Below are 23,622 nucleotides of genomic sequence, written 5' to 3' on the forward strand. Positions count from 1 at the left end.
AGGATTTTTACACTTCATCAAAATATCTGCAGCCATCCTCGCCCCGGGGAGCATCACACCAGCCAACACGAGGCACGGGCAGCCAACCAGGCATGCAAACAACCAGTCTGCAGGGAGCCAGCCTCGTGCCAGGCGAGCTTAATCTGCAACGGGCAGGCAAGGCAGGCAACTGCTGCCTGTACGGCAAGCGAGCAAGTTGCCTGCAAGCATCTGCTCTCACTAAAGGCATACTCTGTTCTCTCCGCCATTGAGACCTCATGTCATCAGGTAACTTGTGCTTGGAGCCAGTCGGGATGCTCAGGAACTCGATAACTACCTCTAGTAAAGTCTCCTTCTTCCATCGATGAAGCTATTTGTGCCTCCATAAAATAGGATTTGCTTCTCCCACCCTGAGCTGACATGTTTCAGGGAGCAAGGGCTGTCACCTCCTGGGCGTCCAGATGGCACCACCCCCAGGAGCCCCATCTCCACTGAGAAGCAGGCTGTTACTGCAGTATGCGGCAGCAGTGAGCTCGGGGCTTCTTGACACCATCAGAGGAGCACCAAGAGAGCTTTTGGTGCAAAAGTGACAGCACCTTGCAGACATCTGCCACTGCAATGATGCAAGCCTTACACACGAGCAGCACAGCTCTATGAAGGAGTGTGAAAGAGCAGCTGTTAGGTTGCAGCTCCCTCCTTTTATTATTTTCTCTAGGACCAGTTTATCCTCATGCTCCTGGGACCGTGTTTCTTAGGACAGGGTCTGCATGGGTCATCTCCAGCCCTGCTGTGCTCTGCCTCTGTTTTGCTTTTGCCCTCCCTTCCTTTCTACACCCATCACCCATTTGATTGCACAGTGACATTTAATCCTGTGTCGCAGCCTATTCAACCAGCGGCACTGAAGAAGTCAAGCCAAGCTGAAGTTTGGATTAATAGACCAAAACCCACTAAAAAAATCCCACCAGCTGGTCCACCCCCCAGTTCCCAAGCCACTGCTTGCAACCAGCCCTGCTGTGTTAACACCAGGAAAGCTATCAGGTCTGCCAGCTGCCCAGATTGCCCCAGCAGGTCAACGATATAGAAACTCATGACCATTTAGTGCATCCACTGCTGAGTACACCACAGGAGCCAGGTTTCTGCCAGAGCCCTAGAAATGCAGATTTAAACATGGCTGTTCAAGGGAGATTTTGCTATTCCCAGGCTCTAAACAGAGCTGCATTTCACATCTGTCCCCACATGCTGCAGCGTCAGGCACAAAGCACAGCGATAGGCATGAGATAAAATTCCAGCTGCATCTTGAAATAAATCTATCTGCAGTTTTACCACTCGCCTCTCAGCTGTCCCCTTGGTCCTGCTTGTCTGTCTCACTTCTCCGACTGCCAGGACCGAGGTGGGGTGGTGGACGCTGCCAGGGAACAACCCTGTTCAGGGTAAATCCTTTCTCTGGGGGTGCAGGGGGGCTGCTGGAGCAAATGGTGAGGAACAAGGGAGCTGAGCAGCAGGAGGATGTCAAGGAGGGTCCCCCGTGGTGACCCTGGCAAAAAGAAGCCCTCCCTCCTCCCCGCAGCACATCCTGGCAGGGGCCCACAGCATTGACACTGGGGTGGGGAGGTTGGTGGCTTGGCCACCAGCATTACTACCTGGCCTCTCAGCTTTATGGCATCAAGACAAGGCTCTGTGCAGTAGGACGAGGCAACACCGGGCCCATCCAGTCCCGGTACCTCATGGGAATATCACTGCCATGCTCTGTGCCTGCCTGCCTCCACGTGACAAGGATGCCAACGCACCGTGGCTTGGCTTCTCCTTCTGCAGGACCCAGCCCGCAGGCAATGGGACTCGCTTCTGCATTTCTGCTGTGTACACAGGAGCCCTGGCTTTGCTTTGGGCTTCTGGAGATTCTTATGATCAACAGAGAAACATGAATTTATGGAAAAATACAAACACTATATAAGCTCTCTCTGCCTAAGCCCCTGCTTTATATTCAAGCTATCATGACAGGCATTTGTCAGGAACGGAGGATACAGCATTCTCCGTCTGCAACATGTCTCCTTATGGCAGCGCTGGCAAAATCAACAACTTGTTCTACTCGTGGCTGTGAAATTCAGCCTGGGAGGTCTGTCTAGCCCTCCTGACCTCCAGTTTCCCAGCTAAAATAAGTTTTGTTGCTGGGAGAAGAGCCAGCCTCCCTCCCAGCGTTGCTGGACCTTCTCCCCTGCCCCAGCCTGTTTGTGGGACAGCATCCTCCCAGCTCCCCCTTGCCTGCAGCGCTGCACAGGGGTGGCACAGCCGTCCCCGTACACCATGAGCCAACGGAAGGGGCAGAATATGGGAAAAAGCTTATTTTCTGGCCTGATTTCAGCCAGGAGATGATTGTAGAACATCACTTATCCATTTCCTTCCCAGACAGAAACCTGACCTGTTCTCACGGCCTGCAATAACATCTCTGAGTTAATTCACTGGAGCTGTAGTCATTTGTGTCCAAAAATATGGCTTAACCTCTTTCCCTTGATGCAGAGGCTGGTCCAAGGGGTAGGTGAGAGCCCCGGCGGCAATGGGGGCAGCAGCTCAGCCCCAACAAGCACAGCCCCAGCTGAAAGCCTCCTGATCCCCCACCAGATAACCCTTGCAAGCAGAGCAAAAAGGGGCTTCTACGGGAATAACGTTAAGAAACATGTTTAAAGCATTCAGGCAGCAAGGACCAGCTCCTGCCAAGACCAGAGGAGCAATGTCCAGCCCACTAGGAACTGCTGCTCTCAGCCCTATCATCTTGTGCCTCAGTTTCCCCACCTGTGAGCAGGACTGGACTCAGGGACAGTGAAAGTCTGTCCTGGCCAAAGGACAGACCCATCTCTACAGTGACCAGCTGCAACTCCCCCCTACTCATCACCACTATTTAAGAGGTGGTTCATAGGCCACACCTGGGGACTGCAGCATTTCCACCCTGCACAGCTGGGAACAGGCATCCAAGCTTGGAGCCGGCACCAAGCTCTCAGCAGAGTATCTCACGGGAAGCCCAGGGGCATGCTCCGTGCCAGCAGCTCTGTCTCCAAACAGCATGAGCCTCACAGTGGCATGTGTACGTTGGCGGAAGGTGTGTGCATGCAGCAAGTGCAAACAACAGGGTCTGGGAACAGCTAATCCCAGCAGGGGCTGCAGATTTTATTTGCAAAAATCTCTCTCTGCTACGGTCTCCTACAGTCCGCTTGCTTTGGCTGAATATTTCGATGGGGTCCCCCTAGCATGGGCGTGTGGTGGAGGCAGAGGTTCAGAGGGCAGCAACAGCTTTACAGCCAGAGGTGATAAGTAACCACAGAACAAGCCTGTGCTGGTATTAATTGATGTGCAGCACCCAGAGTTGGTGGCTAACCCCAGCTTTGGGCCAGCCGTCTTTCTCACCCCTTTTCCTCAGGCAGGCATGCTCAGGGAGCACACACGAAGGAGAAGGAGATCTAGCAAAAGCTGCCTGCTGTGGCTGAGATGACTTCCCAGCCATTAGCTGCTGTCACCGGAGGGTATCTCTAAAGCTCTTCCTAGGGCAAGGATTGCTAAGTACTGGAGCAAAGAGAGCTATGCAGGAGAAGGGAAAATTAGCAAAGGCAATTAGGCAGGTCAGCCTCTTTTTGTCATGCAGATGGTAGTGGGCTGCATCTGGAGCAGCACAAACCGGGGTAGGAGAGGGCAAAGAAGCTGCAAAGGCATTTCCTCTGTGAGCTGCTGGGCTCTCCAGTGCCCAGGGAGGCTTTCCTGCCAGGATGCTCCTGGGGCGGGATGCGGAGGAAGGTCAGCCTTGCTCAGAAATGTCCCGTCGGGTATGTTTAAACACCCACCAGCCTTTCACAGACAGCGGGAAGAAGCTGATTGTGTCAAGCATCAAATCGCTGTCGCTAGCACAGGCTGAAAACCCGCTCGAGGAGTTAATGTAGGGAAAAAAGAGGCTAAGACAAGAAGAGGGTGGCAGCACATGTGACTGATAATCCCATCTGCCTGTTTCTCTGTCAGCCGTAGGTCTTCATCCCCGCCGGTGCTGCTGAGATGTCACAGGCGCGGAAGAGCAAGACGGTTCTCCGCAGCACTGGTCCGCTCGGCGCAGGGTGGGAAGATGTCCCTCTTCCCAAACCAGCACCAGGTGAAACAGGGATTTGCCAACACTCGTCACAGAAATGTCCCCAAGCAGCAAAGAGGAGCGGGTGGGCATGGGTGGCTTTCCCAGTCAATGCAGCCTGGCTTGCACCCTCTGTTGCTCTCCTTCCCTGCTGCCTGCTTGGGGAATCTTCTACCCCTAAGTGATCACTGAGACCTGGGGGCAAGGATGTTTGGTGTTGCAACGGGACAGTCCATCCACCATGGGACATGCATGGCTGGAGACATCGGGCATTTGGGGACCTGAGGGCCACAGTAAAGCCCCTATTCCCAGGACTGGTATGGATAGCCTGAGCTGTGGGTGGCAGACTGACTGTGACCCAAGGCTGTGTCCTTGAGAGGATGCAAGGATTCATGGCCTGTCCTGTTGCCCCCCGCATTGCACCCCCTCTGCTCTCACTTTTGCTGCAGAAAGCAGCTGTAGCTATTCCTGCTAGGAGGTGTAAGACAAGGCTTTGCCAAGGGGCAGAGGAGGCTTTGCTAATTCACAGCTCCTTCGCACAGCTCACACTGGTTTGCTAATGCACTCCTAGCTGCTAAAGGAGGTGAGACTTGCTGATACAGCGCAATATCACATGCTGGAGGAAAAGGGTCGCAAGCTGGGACAGGTCCTTAAAAAATTACGGCTGTGTAAATGAAGCCCACCCTTTGATCGGTGAGAAAAACCTAAAAAAAGCTTGATTGCACTTTTTTTTCCCCCCTAAAGTAAATTAGCAATGAAATAAGGCCATCTGCAAGCCCCTGTCAACACTTCAGAGGTCAAGGGAAGGGGGCAGCTGGGAGCTGTGGCTCTGGCTGATGGTCCTGCAAGCTCCATGCTTCACCCAGAGGTGCAACACCATGGCCCAAAGCCCTCATGTTTGCCCGGGCACCATTTGCTGAATTTAGCATGGGATTAAACTCCACTTGGAGGTATAACCTTCGGATCTGTTTCCTTCCTCTGCTCCTCCCCTTTTGGAAAGGAAAAAAACCCCACATCATTCATCATGGCCATGATGCAGATCTGTGAAAATCAATCTGAAAATCACATCATCTAAGGCAGATTGCTCCATAAATTGACTGACTGGGTCCCAGGGGAGAGCGCGTGGGAAGGAGAGAAAGCCTAGCTTAGGCCTGGCTTTAGGAAATAACCACGCATCCTTAAACCTTATCCCTATTCCCTCTCCCTTGCACCCCAAGTGGCACCAGTACCTCTGCTGAAGTCTGCTGGAGCAGCCTGCTGTGTGTGTCGCATCCGTGCCCTGGTCCTTACGGCAGCTCGCTCGTGTGCTGGACCGCTGCAGAGACATCCAGCTCTCAGCCCTGTAACGGCTTCTAGCCGAGTGCACTGGGTGATTTTGGCTGCAGGTCACTGCTTCTGGGTTTCTACCCGCTCGCCCAGCCCTCCCAGGACCCTGCTGGCATCCTGCCTTAAAAATAACCTGGGGAGCCTGTAGGGAAGAACCAGTGCCCGCAGAGTTACAGATGCACCCAGCGCCATGTGCTTTCATTTGGCTTTGCAGGGGGCAGTAGGAGGAAAGCAGGGCAGAGACAGAGAGAAAATCTAGTAAGATGAGGCTTCTTCCTGGGAAGGGTCTTTTCCCCAGGTTACCAGGTGATGCTTTTCAGCAGTCCCAGAAAAAAGACTGTTCATGTCCCCCTGGTACCTGGATGCAAGACGAGCTGTGCACAACACTCGCTGTGATGCTGGTACCGCGGGCAGGGACTGCTCCCGTGTCCCAGGAGCCTGCAAGCCGCCTGGGCAGCTCCGCCAGGACCCGGCACTGGAAAGGCCCTGGAGCACCCATGGGCAAGGTGACGGGAGCACACACAGGCCAGGTTTTGGTGCTTCTGGTGGCCCCATCCCCCACGGCTCCCCAAGCCCTGGCGAGGAGGAGCAGCCCCAGCACTTCTGCCAGCCACACGCCAGCAGCATCTGTTTCTGGGGTACTTTTGTTCCCGATTTATCCCCTGTCTCCTGGAGCTATTATAAGCAGGTACAATCTGCATTGCCATTGTTATTCAGATGATGTACAGATAATTTTAACCTTTCTGTTCCATTTGTCAAGGGGCTTTTTTTAGCCTCTGCGCCTGCCAGGCAGAGCGCTGGCTCTCCAACAGTGAAGGCTCCCTGTTTTGCAGCACCAGTTTCTCTTGCTAGGGTGAAGCTCTGCCTTCCCTCTGTTGCTCCAGGTATCTTTTTCATGGCCCCAGATATGTTAGTGGATTTGGGGAAAGGCAGCAGAGGAGGTTAAGCACTCCGCTAGCTACATCCGTCACTTATCCTGGCACCAGCCTCCCAGGCAGGGCTCCATGGGATGTCCATCAGAGACCTGCACATTCAGTTCTGCTTTCAAACCCTTTGGGACAGTTCATACTTAAGACACTCACTTCAAAAAATGTTAATGCAGGACTTCTGGCTTGCACAGGAGGAGGTCCTCTCCTTAAACTGGTTGCAGCGCCAGGGCAAAGCCCGCCGCGATGAAGAAGGCATCACCACCCTGCAGAGCCTTCCACACGGTCAGGGATGCAGATCACATTTTTGGCTATAAAATGGGAATGTGCTTCCCAGTCTGAAAAATGCTGGGCTTTGCCTCTAGTCCCTGGCTGTCACTGTATCCATCGCCTGGGCAAGTGCCCTCAAAGCTGGGCCATCTCCTGGGCTATGTCCCTATGGAACTGCACTCTTCACACTGAAAACATGCTTTTTAGCACTTCATGAGCCAGAGAATTGAAAACCAAACCTGACAGCATTTGGGAAATAAAAGGAAAGGTGCACAAAAAGTGAAGGGCAACATAAAGCCATTTCCTATAGATCACGGCGTTTGGAGTTGGTCCTCGGTGGCGCCATGCGGAGAGGGGCAGCAGCACGTGGGAGACACACAGGGTAAGCTCGGCTCAAAGTGGTCCAGATGAGCAGAGCAATTGCCTTCATCCTTCCCTGAGCTCTTCTTGGCACAGGTCCCTCCCATCACCGGGAAAGAAAAAGAAAAGTCCTGTTGAAAAGCCATAAAATATCCCTGTCACTTGTGCTCAGACTGCAGACTGCCACAGGCTGCTGACTTGCCTCTTGACTGACGGAGAACTTTTTGTGCTTTAAACAGCTTTGCAAAAAAGAAATATAAGACCTGACTTCAGCATCTTTGCTTGACAACTCACCCGTGAGCTTTGGACCAGGCAACAGCATCTGAATCCACTTGACATCTCCTGGGCGCAGGTGTGGAAGGGTGGCCAAGCTGTTTGAATCTCCCAAAGCCCCGGATCCCAGCAGGTTTTCCAAGCCCTTGGTTTACAGGCTCATGCTCCCTTGCATTCCTCCAGCGATACGATGTCACTGCGATGCTCTCAGCTTCCCCCAAACAGTTTGCTGCAGTGCCGCTGTTAACATCTCCTCAGGCTCCTGGCCCTGGCCCCCCGCCGTTGCCTCCAGACCCTCAGTCCCCCTCAGCCAGCATGTCTGGAAGCAGCCAGGCATGAGCCACAGCTTCCCCGGGGTGACAACCCTTCCCAAACGTGCTCCCTGCCTCTCTCCTTCACAACCCCCCCACCCTGCCTGAGGACCATAGGGATGCCAGGGCAGCACTGGCAGGGGACAGCCCCTGTGCCCATGCTGGGAACACCTCATCCTGCATGATGGGGCTGCCCAGCACAGGCGGTGTGCCAGCCCCTCCCTGCCATGGGGACCTTTTGCGGGGGTCCAGCGTCTCACCCACAGTCCCTGCGGCCCCGCCAGCATCAGGGGGTGCCAACAAGATGGAGTCCACAGTAGTTCTTTACAACAAGGTTTTATTTTTCTTTCCTTTTGACAAAAAACATTGAAGTTGTACATTGCCGTCAGTCAGTTCGGTTCCCCGTTTGGGTCCAAACCAGCATGTTATGTTACAACATCCTGCCCCGGTGCCTGGGGGATGAAGGCAGAGCATCTCCCACCCACCCTCCCTTGGCCCCAGGAGCCGCCAGACCCACACCGGGGGGGCTCTGCCCTCCAAGGCCTCATGGAGGGACAGGAGGATGGGGCTGGGACAGCCAGCCTGCAGGGGACAGCGGGGATCCATGCTCCAGGGCTGCCTCATCTCCCTGCGCACCCTCCACAGTCCCCCCAGGAGCTTTGCAGGACTTCGAGCTCAGTCCCAGCACCAAACTGGGAACCTGTTGCACGCTACTGGTGAAGTCCTGCCTGGGCAGGGGCTTGTCCCATGCAAGCAGACGTTGAAACATGTCCCCCCCCTTTCTGATCCTCCCTCCCATGGTCAAGCACGGCCAGCAGCCACCGATGCCAAGCGCAGTAGCAGATCCCTGGTGTCTGGGAGGCAAAGGAGATGTCCAAAAAGCCACGGATGAGAGATCATACAGCAGCAAAGTGAGTCCAGCGCCTTGAAAAGCGAGACGCAGGCTGCAACAGCGCCTCAGGGCTGTTTTTCCTTCCCCCTTGGCATAGTCTTTTCCGTGGTTCTCCTGGGGGTTGTTTTTGGTTTCAGAGACATGCTTTGGAAGTGCCACCTTGTCCCTGTGGGTCCCTGACTGCCCTCCCACTGCAGGAGCAGGTCTGTGGCTATGGCAGGAGAGACAGGAGCAGGCCATTATTGGGCCCCCCCGAGAAAAAAAGGGGGTCTGGTTTGCTTCATACAGTTTCTGTATGTTAGTAAAACACAGGTCTTACATGCCAAAAAGCTCAGGTTTGGACACCACAGCCCACTGCTACGTGTGGGTGCACCCTGACGGGCTCTGCCCCAGCCCATACCACCACTGCAGAGCATTGCCGCACACCGCTCGCCGGCCCCATTCTGGGGCTGAGGAAAGTAAAACACCCAAAGCTTGAAATCCACATGAAACGTGCCCCCCCTTCGAGAGCATCCCTCCCTCCCTCCCACCCAACAGGCACAGACACAAAAAGCCGCCTCCTCCCTTCCCCGCGTGCTGTTACTCAGAGCCCGGCGTATTGTCAGACACCTTTCTGCATTTAGAAGTAGACGATGCCAGCACCTATATTTAGAGCACGTGGCATTGCCTCCCCCGGCCCCCAGCACCACCGCATCCCTGGCCCCGGCCCCCATGAGGTCCCACGCTGCCCGTCAGGCCTGGCTCCCCCAAACTCCGGCACAGGGAGCAATGCTCCAGCAGCTTCAGGTTGAAGCCACGAACTGCTCACAGGTGGCTGGAAGGGGACAGGCAATGCCCAGAAGGGGACAGGAGATGCCCATGCCACCAGCCAGCACCAGGGACCTTCCCCACTGCTGCATGGGGCACGGCTTGCTCGCAAGCACCGAGATGGGGGATGCAGGAGCTGAGCCAGAGAGATGGAGAGGGCTTCCTGGGGAATTTTGGGATCCTTTGGCAGCTAGAAGTGTCTGTTCAGGAAGCATGGGGCAAGCAGGGACAGCAGAGGTGCCACCCACCAGCAGGGACTGATCAAGGCAGTAGGAGGTTTCGGTCCCATAAGCGAAACCTGCTCCTCGGGTGCGCAGCGGGTGGGTTGACCATTAGAAAGAAGGGGTTTGGTCCATGACGGAGACCAGGAGCAGGCAGCCTTCGAAGCTGGTGGGATTTGCTTCTCGCAAAGCAGAGCTCCTCTGGGGGAGCTCACAAAGGAGCTCATCTGCACATGCAGGAGTGGGGCAGTTTGCGCCCATAGCGTCTTTTCGTCAGGAGAAGACATGGGTTATCCAGGACCAAAGCAAAGCCTGGCCAGAGATGCTGCTTGGCCAGCCAGAGGGGTTGGAGAACAGCCCCAAGGACCCAGACCACAACCCGCAGTAGAGTGAAGCCACGGGCAGGAGGAAGGGCAGGACGAGGGCTGCACCACCTCCCCCTGCCCAGCCCAGCGGGCTGAAGGCCACGTCCCATCTCCACACACATGGCCATGCCAGCCACACCAACCAGACCCCCAGCCCATGGACCAAGCCCTTCCCTGAGGCTCCAAAGGCACAGCACCCTCCGGCTCCCCAGGGCCATGCTCAGGCTGATGACGGACACAGCTTACAGCAGAAACACACCAGTGATCGCCAGGGTGAACCACCCATCACCACAAGGCCACCAGCATCTTCCCGGGCTGGCAGGCAATGCATCGCACCCACAGCCAAGGGTGCATGTGGATCGTTAGAGCTGACAGCAGATAATTACCAGATTAATTAATGACCAGCACTGGAAGGTAGCCCTGTACTGCGTTTTCAGTATTTGCAGGAGGCGCAGGCCACCCTGCTCACCCCCCGGGCCACACTTCTCTCCCAAAGCCCCGCCAGCTCTCGGACACCCACCTGCCCCTGTGCCAGGGCCATGGGGTTTGCAAATCCAGCCACCCCCATGGCAGCCCCCCGCCGAAGGCAGTGCCAGGCCCCAGGAGCAGGCAGGGGCCACAGCTGCAGGGGAAACTGAGGCAGGGGAGGTGCCAAAGCCGGGCTCCTCTGCCGGGAGGACAGATCTTAGGGTACCGTCACACACGCACAACATCTTCTCTTCCCTGCTGACGCGGGAATCTTCTTTTCCTGGGAAAACACAGCAAAGAAGCCTCTGAGAGGTTTGACATCACCCCCTTGGCACCAGTGGCACCAAGTGAGCCATAACCCCAGGGACAGCCCCATCCTCGTCCCTTGTGCATCCCACTCCCGCAGACACCGCACGGCACAGCTAGCAGCAGAGCTGCCCAAAGACCCCTCACCACAGCCACCTCTAGCGGAGAAAATGCAATTCCCACTGCTGGAAACATCAGGGACAGGGCGAGGGGAGTGGGGTGACGTTACCAATGCTCTGCTACAGCGATGGGTGAGCAGCAGTCCCCCGGGGGGCTTGGTCCTGCCCCCACCAAACAGGGTGCGGGCAGTAAAAACCCCGAGGGGCTCCCCAGCATTGTCAGATGACTAAAACAAATCCATGTATGTGTATATCTTTATATATACAGCATATAAATATATATACACACACATACCGTATATACACACACAGGCACACCTAGAGTTCTCCATATATAAATAAATATAAGTCGGTGGGAGACAGGATACATTCGGCAGCACTGAGCCCCCCGCCCTGCTCCCGCCTGCCCCAGTACAAACCAGTTGGCTTCAGTTTTGTCCCCCCTCCACCGGCAGCAGAGCCACTCTTGTCTGCCTGGTGCACCCCGACCCCTCAGCCTCCCGCACCCCGCCATCACACCTCGCCCCTTTTCCGGGCTGGATGAGACCCTGGGGGAGGGAAATTCAAAGCCACAGCAGCACGAGCCCAAGTGACAGAGCAAAGTGGGCCCCTGGTACCCCCTCGCTGGGACTCTCTGGCCTCGGGGAACGGAAAACCATCGGGACGAGCTTTCCCAGGGGTCCCGCTCAGGGCAGGGAGCGGGGCTGCGGCCGGGGGGGCTCTCACTTGCCCCCCAGCACGCGCGCCTGGCCAGGCCGTTCCACCGCCCATCAAATGCTTCTCTGTGCAGAAAAAAAAAGTGATAGTAATAAATGAAAGTTGACAGATTTTAATTTTTTTTTTGCACAAAGACTTTTTTTTTTTTCCTTTTTTTTTCCCCCTCCATTCCGGTCGGTTTGGTTTTCTCCTTTTCCCCTGCATTTGGTTTTGGTTTTGTTTCATTCCCAGGCGTGGCGAAGAGCATGCATTGGAGAGGGGCAGGGCGGCGGTGGGGCTGGGGGGAGCTGAGGCAGGGCGGGGGGCAGCTTCTAGCACTTGTCGTCTTCCTCGGTGTCGCTGAGCACGTCGATGCTGGCCCCGCACATCACGCCCTGCCCTGCCCCTCGCCTCCGCCGCCGGTAGTGCCCGTTGGGCATCTGCCAGCTGTGCCGCAGCGGCGGGGCCGAGCCGATGGTGTTGGAGCGGCCGAGGCTGGTGGCGACGGCCGCCTCGAAGGTGAGCGTCTCCTCCTCACCGCAGTCTGAGGCGTGCGAGTCGTCATGCAGGGCCAAGTAGGGCTCCGAGATATAACGTTGCGGGGTGGACTGTCGGCTCTGCTTCCCCGCTGGGGAGCTGGAAGACTCGGTCAGGCCGGCGGCATTGGGATCCAGGGTGGAGGAGAGGAGTGGGGACCCCCCCTCACTCTCCTCAGGAGGCGGCGAGGCGTCTCCAGTGTGCCGCAGCATGGAGGCGTAGGACAGGAGGGGACGTGGCTTGGGGGGCACTGGCGGGAGCTGGCGGCGGCCTCGCCGGGGAGTGCTGGTGTCCGAGATGGAGGGGATGGAGCTTTCACTCAGGGAGCCTGTTCCCTGCAATGTACCAAGACACCCTGGGGAATACAGTGGCAACGGGCAGTACTGTGCACCCGCTCCCCCCCACTCTGCACCTGGGCTCCCTGGCGCATCCTTCTGCTTAGATGAGACCCCGCTGCACCCTTGCCTGCCGCATCCCTGCCTCGGGGTCTGCTCCAGGGACAAGGATGGTGTCTGCTCTTGGTGGTCAAAAGTAAAAAGCACCCGCAAACCCACTGTGGGAAGAGCTAACGGCTGGGCAGCATCTCTGTGGGGTTCAAGCACACTCAAGTACTGGCATCTCCGGGCCTGTGTAGCTGGGACACCTTGACCTTGGCAGGGAGCAGATGCCACAGCAGTGAGAGGATCAGCAGGGAGATCCACCCCTCTCCCCAAATGCTCTGCAGGGTGCCTGAGCAGCCCCAACCGGCTCAGCTCACAGTGGACGCGGAGATGCCACCACAGGGAGGAGAGATGGTGCAGAGCTCCCAGAGCTGAGGCTTATCTTCTCCGTTTTGGCAAGGAGCTTTTTCTACACCTCCTTTTGTACTTAGGAAGAGGTTTTTGTCACCCACCTGCCTGTTGGGTGTCTGCGACCTGCCCTCGCTGGGTGACCGGGATTCGCGCTGCCGCTCCGGCGACTCGTCATGTGCCTGGGGACTCCTCTCCTCAGAATTGCAGCGGGAGATATCAGGGGACAGCAAGTGCTTGCGCTCTTTGGATCGGCCCCGCTCCCTGCCGCCTGAGCGATGCCCGTCGGACCGGTGGCCTGCAGGACATCCCGGTCAGTTCCCACCATCCCCTCCCCAGGAGCTCAGGGGATGCTCAGCTGGGGTTTTTTTTGGCATTGGTGTGGGACGGGGCCACCCACCCTTGCTTACCCGAGTCAGCGTTGAGGCGCCGGGCAGAGAGCTGGAGCGAGGAGTGGTAGCTGCGCCGGCGGGACTTGTAGGTGTTGTCACTGCTGCGCTCCATGGAGAATTCATCCAGCCAGGAGCTGTTGGTGCGCTTGTCCCGGATGGTAGAAAATGATCGCCGCATCGAGCTGGTGTCCGTCACCACCTGCAAGCAACCCCGGCCAGCCGGGGAGGGGGTTAGTGCTGCGTGGGGCTGGGGGGGACAGTGGTCGAGCAATTACCGGTTCACCCATTATCACTGGCACACCAGCCTCCGGGATGGGAAGATTCGGGGTGGAGGGGTGGTCAGCCTGAGCACAGCCCCCTAAATAATCTCTGCATAAATCGGGGGCGAGAGGAAAGTGGGGTTTAGCTTTTGTGCTTGTGAGCTCCCCTGCCCCAGCAGGCTGGGAACTGTGCTCCACAAGCAAAGCCAGCAACTGTGATTCAAGCCAAGGCGCTGCGTGTCGGGGGAAGAGCAGCAGCATCCTGCCCTGGGCGTGGGGACATGGCGGGTACCAGGCCATTGCCCCCCAGGCTGCCTCAGCATCCCTCCCCACCTTGAAAACAGGGTCAAACAGAGCAAACAGAGACATCAAAGAAGAAATCATTGACAAGGGATTCTCCAGTGCCCCTTGCTCACTGTTTATTTTCCCGGCAGCTGCCACTTTTCCAGACCCCTCCCTGGTCCTCATTTATTCCCGTGTCCCCATCCCCTGCACTCCTTCCCTCTCTCCCTGCTCACGCTGTTGTTTTATCTTCCCTCTCCTATTCTTTCTCTCCTGCATGCTTCTCCTTTCTACCTTCTCCCCTCCTTCTAGCTTGTGTTCTCACATGTTTTGTAGAAAACGTCACCTCCTTCTATATTTTCCTTGGCTTTATTCTAGCAGCTTTTTGCCTCTGCAGCCTCGGGCCATTCTCCCTGTCTCCTATCCTCACACCGTACCCTTTCTGCTCCCATCTTCTCCTTCTGATCACCTCCCCTGCTGCCAAATGGTCAATAAAGCCCACAAGGCAAAGCCTCCCTTCTTCTTCATGCCCCCTCAAAATGCCACGACATGTCACACCAGCACTGACACCAAGACCTCTGTGAGAAAGCAGACCCAGAGACTTCACAGCAAAACCAAACCCTATAAGGGCGTTTGTGTCTCGATAGAGGCTGAGTACAAGACAGAACAACAGAGAAACCGGGCAGACAAACGAGGAGGTGAGATGTGGCCTGGGTTCCCGTGGACAGACGGAGAAGCATGTGCGTTGGGACAACAGGAAAGGAAGGAAAAGGCGTTTCATCACCTGGGAGATCATCTGACAGCCACGCTGGGACGCCTCGAACCTCAGCCAGCACCCAGGGCTGGAGGAAAGGAGGGGTGTCCCACTGCAGGGAGACCCTGCAACCTCCCGGCGTGGCCCTGCTCCACCATGGACCTCCCACATGAGCCAGGAGATCAATTCCCCTGGCTGATCTCTGCTGCCAGTGTCCCCCATGTACAACATGCAGCTCTCCTACTTGTGCAACACCCCAAAGATGGGGAGATGCTCTGATATCAGGGCGCTGGGGAAGCCGTGGGGCTCACAGGACTTGCTCAGCACAGAGAGAAGCCCCAGTGTTACCTGGTAGGCTTTGCTTCGACCCGGCACCCATGGGGGCTTTGCTTGGTTTTACCTGGGGATCCACAGTGAGACGAGGCATGGAGGAGGCCCTCCCAGAGACAGCGTGGTCCTGAGTGTCCACAGGAAGGCAGCTGCCATGGTTAGAGGGCTGCACTCTTTGAAACTCCCTAACCTCTGGCTCCTGGAAATAAACACACAGCCAAGCTCTTGGGATGGGGTTGGAGAAGGGCAGCGCGCTGCTTCTGCCCCGTTTGCAGGGGACAGCCCTGCTCGCTCAACCAGAGGCAGAATTTAAGCGGGCCAAAAAGGGGTCTAACACATATCATCCATCATGTCGCCACTGAAAAATAATCTCTGATTCACAATGCATTGCAGGTGAGCCCAGATGGCCAATTCATCTTGCACCTCTTCTGTGGCAGTGGAAACCCTGCCTGGATCTGGGGATGCCCTGACTGCCCAGGCTTTAACTCCTTCTCCTTTTGCCAGAAGGGGACAAACGTAGGGGATTTTTCTCTCTGATCCTGCTTTAAAGGCTTCCTGGCCACATCCCCATTAAAAGAAAGCATGCCAACAGTGGCACCTTTGCGCTTTGCTTAATTCCCAATTTAGGGGACTCTCTTGTACAGGACGTGGTGTTAAGGAGATGGGCAAGGAGTGACCCTGGAGATCAGCTAGAAGGTGACTTTACTGGGGAGGAGGGAGTCTCATCTGCCACCTCCCCACCGGCAGGATGGTGGCATGGTTGGGGTGGCCGGGGCAGGGGATGCCCGCCTGCACGGTACACAGCTCACACAGAGTACTACGGACCCCAGGGACATGGACCGGGCTGGAGATGCACAGTGGTACAACACTGCATCCGACAAGCATCGAGGTGGTGCACGAATGCACACACACAGACATGGAGAGAGAGAGATATAGATATGCATATATATATATATATATATACACACACAGACAGACAGACACTGCTGCTGCCGGCCGGCATGTGTGTGAGGCCGGAGGGGTGTGCTCCTGTTGGAGACAGTGACAGCTTGGTTTGGGACTGGGGACACCAGCACTGACAACAAAATGAACATGAATCCAAAAACATCAGATACCATCACTCAGCACGGGGTAACCCACTGAAATGAGCACTCAGTGGAAAAAAGAGCAGCCTGTGAAGAGAAGGATATTTTACTGCAGGACATCGGACCCTGGTCACAGCTGTCACCCCAAAAGCACTTGCCACTGCCTGGCCCCACCAGCCAGGGCTGGTCCAGGGATGGCTGCGTCCCCAGTGCCCAGACAGAGGCAAGGGGCCAGAGCCCCAGCTGGGGCACACCCAGGGACGTTTGTCCCCTGCTTCGGATCTGTGTGTGACCCAGCAGCTGCCATCTCTCCACTGTGCTCACTGCCACAGGGGCAGGGAACAGCGTTTCACCGCCGTGCCGGCAGCCCCACACCTCCCCATGCCCACCAGCATCCTCACTGGGACCGCAGGTGAGCACCCGCCAGGCAGTGCATGAATTTACCAGAGACTGGTGCTCCTGGAACTGCCCGTGGGCTGGATCCATGCACGCCAGCTGGAAGATCTCCTGTGGCGAGAGCGGGCTCAGTGAGGGGAACCCGCTCCGGCTGCTCCTGCAAAGACAGTCCAGCTTCAGGGAGGCCACAAGCCAGGTGCTGCCATCGCTGAGTATCGCCTCTCCAGCAGCTCAGAGGTGGGAAGCCCCTGTGCTTGCCCCCCAGGCTGTCAAGGCTGAGACCTCCAGGACAAACACCATGTTCCTTAGACAGCTGAAGTGGTGCCCGGGCAGGAGAGGACACCAGTGGCCCAGGTCCTGCAGCAGCAGTGGAACATCCCAAGTGCAGTGCCAGCAACTCCCACCATCTCATTCCTACCAGCCAGGGTGCTGGGATCCCCCACCAACCCTGCACCACCCACTGCTCAACTGCTCTTGAGGTTCAGGTCCATCCCAGACCCTCCTAGATAAGAGAATTTGCACTTAGTGCCAGGATGGTCCTGCAAGCTGAGCATCCATGCAGACACCTTGGCCACCTCCGCTGCTGTTGGTGATGTTGACACACACCAGCTACCTGGGATCCTGCAAAAGCTTTGTGCCAGGAGCTTTCTGCCCTAGACTGGGTTTCCCCTGCCCTCGGCAGCTCTTTAACCCTCTGTGCATCCCAGTGCCAGCTCCAGAGAATAAAACGAGGGCTGCAGGAACAGAAAAGCAACAGGAATACCACCCTTCTTCTCAGAGCAATACTCACAGGCCCGAGAGGGTGTCCTGCTGGAGGTAAGGCAGAGCCTTCGCATTTGAGATGATTTCCTGTGGCAAGGAGGATGGCTCCATGCGCTGGAACATGGGGGCATTTTTCTGTATTGAGGAAAGGAAGAAGCTAAGCCTGTAGGAAATGCAGATGAACATCCAGTGCTTCACCAACCAAGCCCCCACTGCTTGGGAAGGCGATAGCATGCTCACGTTTGCTGTCAGGGACCAAGGATGCACGTACTCATGCCTGGTAGTCACCAAACCCCAACCTGTACCACCATCTTCATCCCTCAGCTGCATCCCATGCAGCTGGCTGCACGTTTGGTCGAGACGTGGTAGGAAGCAGCGAGGGTGCTCTGAACTCCCCCCTCCTGCCCACCGTGCACCTTCACTGAGCCTCACCTGCTCCTCCAGCTGCTGCCGCTGCTTCTTCGCTTTGCTCTGCTTGTAGTAATCCATGATCATCATGGCTGCATATATTTTGCCAACAGTCAGGTCAGAGGCTGAGAGCATAAGAGGGGAAAAAAGGTGGGGGACACTTTTGTCTTAACAGAAACTGGTCTGAAGGCACCAGCGCGGATCTCGGGAAGAGCTCTGCTGTGGGATACCCTGGTGACCCTCAAAGTCTGCTCACTGCTCCAAAAGAGAGATGAACACCCAGACACTCCACGTGGAGATAAAATGGATGGCGATATCTTGAAAGCATCATCATAAACCACCAAGACACACATCTTCATCACATCATCATACGTAATGGAGCAAATGATGCCCAGCCTCCTGCCCTTATATACTCCAGAAATGATTTACAGGAGACTCTGGGTTTGGCAGGACTAGATCACTGCAAACTGGGCATTTTTCAAGAGGGTTCCCAAGCAGCCAGGCAGAGCAAGGCAGAAGCCAGCCTGCAGCAACACAAACCCTTTTCCAACTTCTCTCCCAGCTGGGGATGGGTCTGATCAGTCCCCACCTCCCTTTGGGAAGAAACTGCTACAGGTATGATGGAAACTTGGCAGTGATGACAGCCCTCGCAGAGACTCACTTTTTGGCATGGGTACCAACAGGTCAAGCATCTTCTGGGATAGGTGAGGCCAAATGGTCAGGATCTCCTTCTGAAGCTCAGAGTCTAACTGCTGCCAATCTGCACCACCTTGAACAGCGGGGGGGGGGGGGAAAAATGGCCCATGTACATCAAGACCTGGAACCAGGGTCCAACTAAAAGCACCCCTTTCCCATCCTGAAGTGAGGTTCACAAGCAGTAATCAGCTCTCTCTGGGCTGGGAGGGCCATCTTGCATCAGTGAGCCTGGTCTCCTGCTCTCACAGGGAAACTTTCCTACCATCCCTTCCATATGTGCCTCCATCTTCCCATCCCCTGCCCTCCCACTCAAAGCTGCCATCTTCAAGCTCGCCTTGGGTCCGTCTCTGCGGTACCAATCCTACTCCAGCCCACACACACCTGCTGCTGCCCCACTTTCTCTTTTCTGGTGAGCAGATCATGTGCTGGTGAAAGAGCAGCTCCACTTGGTCGAAATCCTCAAATACTCAGCGATGCTGTGCAAGGAGAGCAGAGCTCTCTGGCCAGTGGTGAAGGGATTTGCTGAACTTAGGAAGACCCAGACTCAAAGGGAGCTGTCAAAACGCACCAGCTGGAGACACCCAAGCCCAGGGCAACTCTGCTGAGATATAGGAGACAGGCTCAAATCTCTGCTTTATCTAGAGGGTCTTCAACTCAAGGAGCAGTCTCAGCACTGGGCTTTTGCTGATATCTTGCCCTAGGTTGGGTTTTCTTCCAACAGTTGAGCTGTTCCCAGGGGACGTTTGATTGAAAATGGCATGTTTCTGCAGAAAGCTTTTGATCTGATGAATCAGAGCATTTCCAGCAACAACAACAAAGCAGGTTTTCCTGCTCTGAACATTTTTTCTTCCCTGAGAGATTTCTGTTCCCCAGCCTTAGGAAACCAAGCACATGTGATCTTTTCTCTCCTTAGTTTGGTTTTGTACATGTTGAAGAAGGGGAATTCTCTCTCTCCTCCTTTACACAGTGGACATCAAGCTGTTTCTGCTCTCTAGAAGCAGCTTCTAGTGGAAAACTGGCCACCTCTTCCCTAAAGAAATATATATTTTTACAGAGAGCAGCAGAAATTTGCCTGTGCAAGGTCATCACTTCTATCCACATGCCAGGCTCTGGGTGGCCAGCCCCAATTTGGCTGTGATGTCCTCAGCCTGCCCAAAGGATGAACGCTGGTCACTCTGAAACCCTCCTGGCTCTGTCCCCTTTCTACCCCGTCGGCCTTACCTTTGGCAATTTTGATGTCTAAGGCCGTGCGTATCAGCGCCATCAAGGTGGAGGTAAAATGGACCGTCATGTCCTCAGCCACGGGCATGTTCATCAGAACCAGTCTCTGCGCAAGAGAGAGAAGAAAACAGCGGACGGAAAACAATATCGAAAAACACATCGACCAGGCTGGAGGAAAAGAAATTAAACATTAAAGAAAAGGGGAAAAAAAAATTAAAAAATAAAAAGCAACAAAGAGTGTCAAAACAGCACAGCCAAAAAAGAAGGGCAAGGATCACCCCACCACCCCCCGGCTCCTTCCACCCCAGGACACCGGCTCACTGCCTTCCAGGGCTCCTCCTGCACCCCAGGAACGGCCCCTGAGCCCCCCTCCCCAGAGCACCAGGGCTGCCACGGCAACTCCCGGCACTCTTGGGAAGACACGCCTGATCCGTCAGGGATGCGGGCATGGGGAATGCTCAGGGAGGGGAGAGGGGGCTCAGGTTTCCGTTCCTGGGTGGTTTGGCTTTCCAGCTCTCAACCCTTCCCACCTGAGGCAGGGGAGAGGAGGCTCCCTAACCTTCAGGGACTTCAGATTGGCTGGATTCCTCTAGCATGCTACATCCTGGCGCTCCCTTTTTGCGTCTTTCAGAGATGAAGTTTGCCAGCACATGCACAGGGTCCAAATTATCCAAGGGTGGGGAAGGGAAGGGAAGGAGGGGTAGAAAAAGTGCAGAAGGAAAGAGAGAAGGGCAACCAAGGCAGGTTAGACACGCCATGCTCCTTCCCCACCCTGGGCAGGCGGGGTGCAAACCGAAGTGACCAGATCCACTTTCCAGAGAGTATATTTTGCTTTGTGAATACCTTGGGTCATCCTTTCCCTGCTCATTCCTTTTTCCCCGGCTTCTCATGTCCTTTCCCTGCCTTCAAGCCTCCCTTTTTCTCCTGGAAAAGTGCAATGGTGGATGTATGCACGTGTGAACAAACACATGAGAGCTGGAGAAGGTGGCAGCGGGTTTGCAAGTGTGCAGAAATCCCCCCCTCGCTAGCCCTGAATGCTGCAGAAAGAGCCGCAGGCAGCAGCCCGTGGCCAAGGAAAGCTTCAATTTGCTCCAGACCTGGACAGCAAACACATTGCTCTGTAACTCCGGGTTCTGTCCTAGCAGCTGCTGCCCTCAGCAAAGCCACACAGCTCCCACCCCATGTCCTTCAGGGCTTCCCGTGCTCCTGCTCCATGCCTACACAGCTGGGAGCATCCTGCACCTGTGCTGTGAGCTGACTGCTGGCCACCACCCCAGGAGGAGCAAGGGGGTAAAACTCAGAGCTGCTTCTTGAAGGCACCTGGCTTTGCCTTGCACAAGCCATCCTTGGGATAGCTCATGCTGATGCACCTGGCTCCTCACGAATTGCAGAGCTCCTTCAGGATATGTCCTTGTTGCCCACCTGCTCCCCATCTTCATGGGCATTAGCCCTGTTTCTGCGCTGGCTTGGGCAAAGATGGTTCCAAGGCCAGGGGAAAAACTTGGGCCAGTGAGCTCCTGCAGACATCTCACCCTCTCAACTGCTACGGGGTTGCTCCTCGCCTCGTCATCTCCAACCCTCCCACTTCCACACTGTTGGGGATCCTGCCCCTCCTCTTCCACTGGGGTCTTCCACCCCAGAGCTCCTCAGGCTTGTGAGCGACCACGGCAGGGTCTCGTGCGTGGGCAGTGGAGATCAGCCAGCGTGGCCAGGACTGTTCTGAGCACACCAGGCTCCCCAGGAGCGAGCTAAACACATGTTGGATGCCCCCAACGCCTCCCCGGCTCCCCCCAGCCCCACCTCCCACAGCTCCCTCAAGCCCCGGCTCCTGCTCGGCTCTAGCCCCCGTAGAAGGAAGGGTTGATCTACCTTATAGGCCACTTTGGAAGGACATCTCTTGCCGAGGCCTAGCGGTGGTGACATAAGAGTCAGCATTTCATACATCTCAGTGTAATGGATTCGGCCACTGCTCATGAAGGGGGAAGGGGAGGGAGGGAGATGCAGAGAGAGAGGAGGCATTCCCAGAGAGCAGAAAAACGTACAAACAAAAATAGTACAGGAAAACAGGAGAGAAAAAACAAACGGACAAACAGGAAAAGAACAGGAAACCCGTTAATCAAGGCAAATCATACATGAGAGACTGTCCTGATGTGGATTTATAGCACTGCTCACACAGACCCAGGAATGCTGGCAGAAAGCAACTCACCCCCTCTCCTCTCTGCTGCTGGCCTCAAGCACCTGTCTCGCTAGCAGTCTGGGAGTCCTTCTCTGGTCTCAACCCCTTTCCTAAAGCCCTCCAGCAGCCCCCAACTTGTCCCATAGGTTCCAGGGCTGTGTGCGAGTGGTATAAATCAGATACACGGCACTCAAGCCATGGGTTATTTCAGATAACGGTGGTTTGCACCACAGTGCTCTGTGGCCTCTGTAGCGTCTTCCCTCCCGGGGGGGCCTGGGTATTGCTTTGCATCGCCACCTAACCCATAGCCGGAAGGCTGTGTATCCCCAGCTCATAAGGTCTATGCAATTGGGAGGCAGCAACTTGCATAGAAGGCAGTGGGCCAGGGTCACTTGTCAAAGGAAGATGCCCAGTTGCTTCCGTCTGGCTCTGCAGATGGACCACTTTCCCACCATGCACCAGTGCAAAAGGCATGCTGAATTGGCTGAAAAAACAAAACCAGGAGGAAAAGTTGTACATGCCATGCTCCCGCCCTGGCTCTCTCCCACATGCGGCTGCAAGTTCCACCAGGTTGGAGTTTAAAGAGTCTCAGCAGAGGCAGCTGTTTGGACCTTCCAACATTGGGGTTCATTTGGGTTTCCCAAGGGAGGCAGCTAGGATAGACCCCCACCTTGCAGTCCTCTGCTCTGTAAGGACCTGCCTGGGGTTGCTGCAGTGAGGAACACTACCAAAAACGGGCCACCCGACGACACGTTGAGCCCTCTGCCAGGCTGAGATATTTGGGCTGTGCCTCCCTCTCTCTGCACATCCAGGAAGCCGCTCAAGTACATCTCCCAGGGATCCTCGGCTCGGCCACCTTTTCTTCCCCTTGTGCCAGGCTTCCGACCTGCACTGCAGCGTTCAGGATGGTTAATGGGCGCAGGCAACCTCGCAACAGCAAAGGCATCGACCCTTACAGCTGGGCTGGGAGGATGCTGCTGGAGAGGAACCCGTTTTAGCCAGGGTGGCCTAGGAGAGAGGGCACTGCCAAGAAATTAAGCACTCCACTTGGGATCCTGGCCAATTTCCTACCCGTGTGCCGAGAGCAGTGTGAAAAGGGGAGAAGGAGGCGTCTCCTCTTCTCAGGGGGTATTGGCTGGTTTGGAAGCAGTCCCCTGGCCAAAGAGGCCCCCATCAAGATTAGTCCTGACATTTTGGATGTGAACTAGGGATGGTGATGACCCGCAATGGGAGCTGTTTGGGGTGCAGGCACAGAACAGGCTGGGCAAGCCATCCCCTTTGAGACCTGACACACCTAAAGGAGTTAGAAAGAGGATTGATAACAATGTCAGAGACTATTAAGTCAGATGATCAAGAGGAAATATCCAGGTCCAGGAATCCGCAAAGCAGCACCTTGGCAGAGCTGGATGTGCACTGACTTGAGGCATCTGAAGGGGAGAAGATGACTTCAAAACTTTCATGCTCAAGAACTTTGTGCAAAAAGGAAGCAAAACAATGATCTTTCACCCACCCTTCCTGGCAGAGGCTATTTTAGTATACCCAGCACACATCAGTCATTGTCTTTCATACTGAAATTCTCTGCACAATGAAGGAGGAATGGATTTCCATGAAATGAAGAGTTCGTTTGCATCAGTCACCAAGAAGGACCACACTGTCTGTTCTCACAGTCTACATTGCTGCTTCTCAGAAGAGATGTTAAAGTGTTTTAAGCAGCACAGCAGTGCCCAGAAACCACATCCCCACAGAGTGAAGCACAGGAAGGCATGTGGAATGACATCCATCTGAACAGGATGGTTCCTAAGAGCTGGTCCCAGCACAGGCGCATCCTTGATGGGAGAGCTGGCCATCTGTCCTGTGTCTGGATGGAGATGTGCCCTGTGGCTATAGCACAGGGTGGCCTGTAAAACTGCCAGGCACTAATGGCTTGGTCCTGGTGCTCTGAGAGAACCCTGTGAGTGATGGATGGGGGAAATCTGGGGGACATCTGTCCTCCTGTGGTTAGGAAATAAGTACTGTGCCGTACCAGGCTGTTAGAAACAGAGCATCAGAATAGCAAGTGACATGAGAGTAGATTCAGGAATAGGAGATGTCCATAGGGACATGAATGTCTGTGG

General features: G+C 55.5%; 1 protein-coding gene across 1 annotated transcript in view; it reads right to left on the reverse strand.

Moving 5' to 3' along the window:
* Positions 1 to 9,132: 9,132 nt before the first annotated feature.
* Positions 9,133 to 23,622, reverse strand: part of CACNA1E (calcium voltage-gated channel subunit alpha1 E) — a 161,750-nt gene continuing 147,260 nt past the window's right edge. The window contains exons 41-49 of the mRNA XM_087734697.1: positions 19,333 to 19,438; positions 18,077 to 18,184; positions 17,440 to 17,540; positions 17,036 to 17,142; positions 16,294 to 16,402; positions 14,835 to 14,963; positions 13,157 to 13,337; positions 12,851 to 13,044; positions 9,133 to 12,293 (exon numbers count right to left, since the gene is read on the reverse strand). Coding sequence (XP_087590823.1) covers positions 11,754 to 12,293; positions 12,851 to 13,044; positions 13,157 to 13,337; positions 14,835 to 14,963; positions 16,294 to 16,402; positions 17,036 to 17,142; positions 17,440 to 17,540; positions 18,077 to 18,184; positions 19,333 to 19,438 — 1,575 coding nt within the window. The 3' untranslated portion in view covers positions 9,133 to 11,753. The remainder of the gene's footprint in view (positions 12,294 to 12,850; positions 13,045 to 13,156; positions 13,338 to 14,834; positions 14,964 to 16,293; positions 16,403 to 17,035; positions 17,143 to 17,439; positions 17,541 to 18,076; positions 18,185 to 19,332; positions 19,439 to 23,622) is intronic.

Source organism: Nipponia nippon, unplaced genomic scaffold, assembly GCF_047370975.1.
Source record: "Nipponia nippon isolate SJK-2023a ecotype South Korea unplaced genomic scaffold, ASM4737097v1 scaffold_5, whole genome shotgun sequence".
In the NCBI taxonomy this organism is placed as follows: domain Eukaryota; kingdom Metazoa; phylum Chordata; class Aves; order Pelecaniformes; family Threskiornithidae; genus Nipponia; species Nipponia nippon.